The sequence below is a fragment of the Sprattus sprattus genome (assembly GCF_963457725.1).
Source record: "Sprattus sprattus genome assembly, chromosome: 4".
Lineage (NCBI taxonomy): Eukaryota > Metazoa > Chordata > Actinopteri > Clupeiformes > Clupeidae > Sprattus > Sprattus sprattus.
The window spans coordinates 1142516-1149257 of record NC_137923.1 but is presented as its reverse complement, the minus strand read 5'-3'; the positions used below and the strand labels follow the sequence as shown (position 1 = coordinate 1149257).

The 6742-nt window shown below is 43.4% G+C and overlaps 1 protein-coding gene across 1 annotated transcript in view; it reads right to left on the bottom strand.

The window, feature by feature from the left end:
• Positions 1-4610, bottom strand: part of LOC308364474 (solute carrier family 12 member 7-like) — a gene marked incomplete at both ends in the record, with an annotated part of 14201 nt that extends 9591 nt beyond the window's left edge. Inside the window, 2 exons of the mRNA XM_080837608.1 lie at positions 1388-1475; positions 4508-4610. Coding sequence (XP_080693734.1) covers positions 1388-1475; positions 4508-4610 — 191 coding nt within the window. The remainder of the gene's footprint in view (positions 1-1387; positions 1476-4507) is intronic.
• Positions 4611-6742: the final 2132 nt, after the last annotated feature.

The following is a 6742-nucleotide window of genomic DNA, read 5'->3' as shown; positions in this document are numbered from 1 at the left end:
CTGTCGAAAAACAGACATAACATACACAAGTCGTTATCTTGTCCCCAACTTTCAAACACACATTAAAAAAAACATTTAATATAGACATAAACATTTACAATAACTCTGTCCTCAGGCCATAGCCGATGCGTGAGTGTTTCAGGGCCAAGATGTCAGGGTAATAGCAGAAAAGTGAGGTATGCAGTGACCTCTGCACTTAGTCGCATTCGCATTAAGATTTGTTCTTGCTTAACTAAATGCATCACACAAGTTATATTTAACCTTTCATTTATTTGCCTATAACAAGACATCAGAAATTTTGCAACAAAACCAGGCACTTGAGAGGAATGTCGCTCGTTCATTAGGAATACCTAGACGCATCTGTTCAGATGGGGGGGGGGGGGGGGGGGGTTGTTTTGTCCTGTCTGGTCACATATGATCAGGTAACACCCTCTAATGAGTTCAGTGCTGTAGTCTCTATGGTAATAAATGACAATGTGAACTATTTATAACTGCTTAAGCCCTCACAGCAGCCCATCGGTAAGCTGCCTAGAGCACCTGTGTACAAGACTGAAGGTGAGAGGTGCAGCCAGCAAGAAAGAGAAAGACAGACACACAGACACACAGCCAGGAGACAGAGAGGAGAGAGAGGGGGAGAGAGAGAGGGAGAGGGAGAAGGAGAGAGAGAGGGAGAGGAAGAGGGAGAGAGAGTGGGACAGGGAGAGGGAGGAAGAGAGGGAGAGGGAGAGAGAGTGGAAGAGGGAGAAAGAGAGGGAGAGGGAGACAGAGTTGGAGAGGGAGGAAGAGAAAGAGAGAGAGGGAGAGAGAGTGGTAGAGGGAAGAGAGAGAGTGGGAGAGGGAAACAAAGAGGGACAGGGAGAGGGAGAGGGAGAGAGAGTGTAGACTAAGGGCAATAGACTGGTAAGAGGGGAGAGGGAATGGGCAGATTATGGGCAGAAAGGAGCACGCTCAAAGACAGAAAAGTTAGAGGGAACTAAGCTCTATAAGATGTGAACAGATATCACATGCAAAACGTTATTGTCATTTCGAAACATAGTCAGAAAGCAACACTGTGTTAACACCCACTTTAGGCTTACAGCAAGCAAAACAAACAATACTCAAATATGGATTTAGAAGATATCATCAAGACTCTCCCTCATCAAGACAGAAAATGACATGGAATTAAATGTACCTTTTTAATCACAAAGTCCTTCCATTCCAATCAAACTGCCCAGAGTCACTTTTTTAGAAACCTCAGATAAAAAGCTCACCTGATTGTTTTGAGAGAGAGCTTCCACCATGCTCCATTGTAGCAGGCATGGCAGGCAGAGGACCCTTCGGCTTCTGCCAAAACTCTAAAAGTTGGCTTCAGGGACACTCGTCCTCAAACTCCCAGTGCTGACCTGACCTCCGCTGTCCCTCACAGCTGGGATGCTGAGATGGACCCCTGAGATGGACCGCTCTCGGTCTCACAAAGGCGTCCGCTCCCCTCACCGCTGCCCTCCATAGCACAGCACCTCACTGTCAGGCTGAGGATCAGGCTGAGTCCCAGTCTGCCTCTCTGCTCTAATCCAGCACTCTCCCCTCTCTCCCTCCAGTGTGTGTGTCAGCCGCACTCCCCTCTCTCCCTCCAGTGTGTGTGTGTCAGCCGCAGCCTCTGTGGGTCCTCCCCCCCCCCCCCCCCCCCACCTCACCCCACCCTCCCCTCCCACTGACTGCACTCTGCTCAGAGCTGGGGCAGCTGTTGGGACTGGACTTGGACTAACCCTAACAGCTTCAGCCTCTGTCCCCATGCCTCAGCCCAGTGGACTGCTGCATGGGGCTAGATCAACCCTCAGCAGGCTCCATCATTCATCAGTAGAAGTTGGCTTAAAGCAGCAATTAGTTAGCCTGACGATGTCATACTCATAATTCTAGCGGAGTTCAGGCTGGTATCCAGGCTAGCAATTAGTAGTTCTGTTCCAAAACTAGCAAGGGTTAGGGGTACCTAAAAGGAATGCAAAAAACCTTGCAAACACCATTAACAGCCCAGTTGGCACTGATAGAAGCTTGCCAAAACACATACTGTTGTCTTTTGGCAGTATAGTTGGCAATGTCATGCTGTGTAAGCTTTTCTTCCATTTTTGCCGGGTGTTCCAGCCCAGAACACCAAAATACATAGTGCATTTCCTGGATGGCTAGTGGAAAACACACAGGTGTTTGTCTTTCCTTAACAAGACCTTGTTCTATCAAAATTCATTTTAGGATTGTACCAAAACTAGTTGCATACCTCAAAAAGTGTCAAACTGTTGCTTTAACTTCTCATAAGAGTGTATGTGAGAGAGAGAGAGAGAGAGAGAGAGAGAGAGAAGGAGAGAGAGAGAGAGAGAGAGAGAGAGAGAGAGAGAGAGAGAGAGAGAGAGAGAGAGAGAGAGAGAGAGAGAGAGAGAGAGTTGGGTTGTGTACTGAAAATGTTTTGAAACATTACACCCATACACTGATTCAACCACACAGGGTCACTATATAGCTCAAGACAAATAGCTCAGGACCGGCCGACACCAAATCAGTGTTGCTCTGGAGCCATGCTGCACACTACAACAACGCCTGACATGCATGACTGTCATTCCATCTTAATAGGAGTATACTGATTCGACACTGATCTAAAATGTCTCCATTGCAAAGTATACCTCTATTAAGTATACCCACAGCTTGTTTTAGCAAGTTTTAGCATTGCTATGTTCACGGCATGAGTTTTAAGCCAATGGAATAATTTTCAACATAGTTTGAATCTGTTCTCGTTAGCATAATTGACATTACGAGACTTGAATTTGTCTAAACCGACACAATCTCTTTTAAAGTGCACCTTCATGGTTGGAGAACAATGAAGACCTTTACTGTAAGACAGCACAAACATCCCTTTCCTGAAATAACTCACAACTTTCCTTTTGCGTCACAAGCGTTTGCCATCCTGTAAATGGTGAATAATAACAAACAGGAGGTGAAGACAGTTTAAAAGCTCCCAAGACAGCTGTTACTGTCCCTTCTAGCCACTGTGTCCGGATGCCTCGCAATGTATTTCACATCTGTTGTGTAATGTTTTTTTTTATATGTATTATATGTATGTAAATATTTTAAACAAAATGTTCCTGGGTTGTAAATGCTGCAAATGTCAATGATAATATCACTTTCTTGAACACTCTTTGAAACTTTGTAAAGGAAAAAAAAAACAGGACCCTAAGATTTGTATACACATCGTAATTACTCCACCCCAGAGCCATCTCTTGTGAAACTGATTACCCGGCAGATTTGACTGTGATAGATGTTCATCTCTTTTTCAGTCCTGGATGACCCGATTCAGACCTCACAAGCACCCTTTTATGGCACATGTAAACTCTGGAAGCTGCCTGGTTTGCACAATGTACAATGTTTCCCATTAATACACATGAAGTTATAAATACTCAGTTATTGTTTATGAGTATTATGAGTGACAGTGAAAGTAACTGTCTTGGAGTCCAACTGATCCAGCCCAAGGTACTCATTGGTATTGACAGCCTGCTTCTGTCAGCTCAGTATAACTGAATAACTCAAGTAACTGAAAAAACTCACACTCATACTGTCTCACTCACACACACACATGCACACATATACACACACACAGACACCCACAGAGAGAGAGAGAGAGGGAAACAAACACAGAAACACACAGACACACTGACAACAAACGCAGATATACACACACACACACACACACACACACACACACACCCACACGCTTACACACATAGGCAAACCACTGTCTAATGGAAAGCATACCAGTACATTTCCAATGTGACTTGTGGTGATTGAATAAAAGTAATGTATACTATTTCCACTAATTTAACAATTACAGGAAAGCTGCAGTTGTGTGCAACCTGAGTCATATTCTTTTATAGCATCTTATTTTAACTAACATAATGTGTGAAGGTGTGTATGAAACGCTTCTAATGTGGAGCCAATGAAACACACTAATCTCATTTAACATAAGAACTCTCTTAACTTTACTGTCTTCAAGTTTTAATACCATAATACAGTTTACTGTGAGTCAGGGTAGTCACAAGACAGAAGTAGAGGAAGAAAGAAATACAGACTGGAAGACAGACAATAGAAAAGAGATGCCTTCAGTTTTTTATTTGATGAAGAAGAAACACAGTACCTGGAAAGCCATAAACCCAAATGACATGGAGGTAAAGGCAGAGAAGAGCATTAGGAGAGTACAGGGAGATAAGAAAATAACAAGAGGGAAGAACAGCGAAGCTGAAGAAGCCTTCTGTTATTGGCACTCTCACACCAGACTAACAGTTGCATTCAAAGGTTCAAAGGGTCACTCTTGCACGAAAACACAAGTGTCCTGGAGCTACGAAGCAAACATATTCCTACTTTCAGACAGGATGTTCAGTAGCTTAACATGACTCACAGGACAACACAAAGAGCTGATCTCTTTCCCAGTGTCAGCGTGCCTGGGCCAGCCCTGTGAAGCTATGGGTGTGAATCCCAACATGGCATTCCTCACCTGAGCCTGGTCTTCCAGAACGCTCCGGAGCCTCGTCCGCGTCCTCCTCCTCTGCTATCTCGATGCTGTCCTCCACAGGGACCACGGTGAAGTTAGTGGGCATTTTCACAGGCTCACACCATGTGCTACAACTCACCGCCCTCTGCCTCGGGACGAAGCTCTCCTTCTTCCTTAACTCTCTCTCTATTTCTCTCTCTCTCTCTCTCTCTCTCTCACCACTACAGCTAATTGTAGGTACTGGGACCCACGTGATCTTCTCTATCCAAATAAGGGACGTTGCACAACTTTGTCAGCGTGAGAGCTTTACAACAAGTCTAGTGGGGTGTGTAGGGTGGGGGGTGCTTCCTGGTTTTTTTGTTGACATCTCTTCCTTTTTGTACCTGCGAGGGGAGGAGCTGCTAGCCTGCCGTCAGGCACCAGTGTCATGATAATCAACACAAAAGGCAGCACAGTGTGGAAGACATTCATTCCCCAAACCTCCCCCAACACCAATGCTAAATTGCTCCCAGGGCCAAGACATTGAACAATGAATCCATTTAGCAACTTTCCCACCGCTTAAAAAATAAAAAGCAAATAAATGAATATACATACATTTTGAATGTGAATTCCCATTTACCTACCCTAAGCTAATGCATTTTTGCCTGATAATAAAGGTTAATGAGTGACTTATCTGCACTTCAAGCAGCTGACAAAGTTGTATATTGACTCACAGGAACACCTATGTTACAATACTATTTTGTACAATTTAAAGTCAGTTTGGTACAGGTAGAAATCACAAAATTAGACTTAATTGAATTTTTCATAGAAAGTAGCCTACATGATGTCCTTTTGACTGGGGAACAACTCAGACTTTGATTTATAAGGCTATTGTCTATCTCAGCTGTTTGAACAACAGTATGAAGTGGCTGTGGCTTTTGTTTTTCAAGAAATGAAGCAAATCTCTTGTGTGTTGGGGAACAATAAGAGGGATAATGGAAGACAAAACACCATAAATTCCTCTTATCGTAAAATCAACATTTTTGCAAAGATCACTTCCGTGCTGTTCTTCCACGCTGTTCTTTAAGCCATAAGAAAACAACAACATACTAAGTTCCTGAACCTCAGGCAAAGAATAACTTCTACCTTAAAACTCCAAACTCTATTGGATGAAACGTGAGACATGATATTCCTGTATAAGTCCCTATACACTTAGCGTAGACCCTTTGTTTTACTAAGGACATTTCCTTGTCCTTCACTTGCAACTATGCCACGGCATGAAATACATCAGTGCTGCCACCCTATGGCTTTGGGCGGTATGACAAAAATCCATAACATCGTTAGTGAGACTTCCTTGTATTTTTTGAATTCATAAAAATCAGAAAACAGCAATTAGATAATAAGGGTTAAAGCTGGAGTCTTACACTTTTGGGGTGAAATGCATATGATTTGCATTAAGTGAGCACGCAGTGGAATTAAAAGAGTACGGGGCGTCAAGTAATTTCTGTCGCCACAAGATGGCAGACGTAGTGAGTGACAAGCAGTTGACAGACCCAGCGTATGATAGGTGCAGTATGCTTTTGTCGCCTCCCAGACAGAGGTCAACCTATTTTCAATGCAAACACACTGATTGACGATTCTTGGAAGACCACATGGTTGTTTGAATACGTATACATACATTTGCTCCAAAGTGATCCACAGAGGTATGGGGAATATTGATAGGCTATTCCTGCTGAAGAAAATTTGTATAAGGACCAGAAATAAGCATGTCATGGACTTGCTTCCGGTCTCAACTGGAAACACAGTGCCTTGTAAAGAGTATCTACGAACTTGCCACCCAACTCTGAATAAATCTGGCCTACAAAGCTAGTAGAAGTTAAGCTCAAGTTAATGCAGTCGACAGGTGTTCAGAAGACAACCACACTGCTCAAGTTTTGTGTATGGCTAGGCTACTCCTTGTAAACTATTTTTGGACCATGGACAGAAGGAAAGGCAATCCTGTAAAACTGAAGTACCCCAAATGTCAATAGCAAGAGCCATCACAGGAAGCCAAAATGCTAGTAATGCACATGACAAAAGAGGTTGGCTGATGCTGACATTAGGGCAGAGCACTGTTAGGTGAAAACCAGAGCACATTTTCTATCTAGGCCAAGGAAGAAAACGGGACAGTCACATCCGAAAGTGGTGTCTCCAGAGGAAGGATATAGGCCTATAAAACGTTTAAACAAGACAAGATTTCAAACCAAAGTTTTAATAACT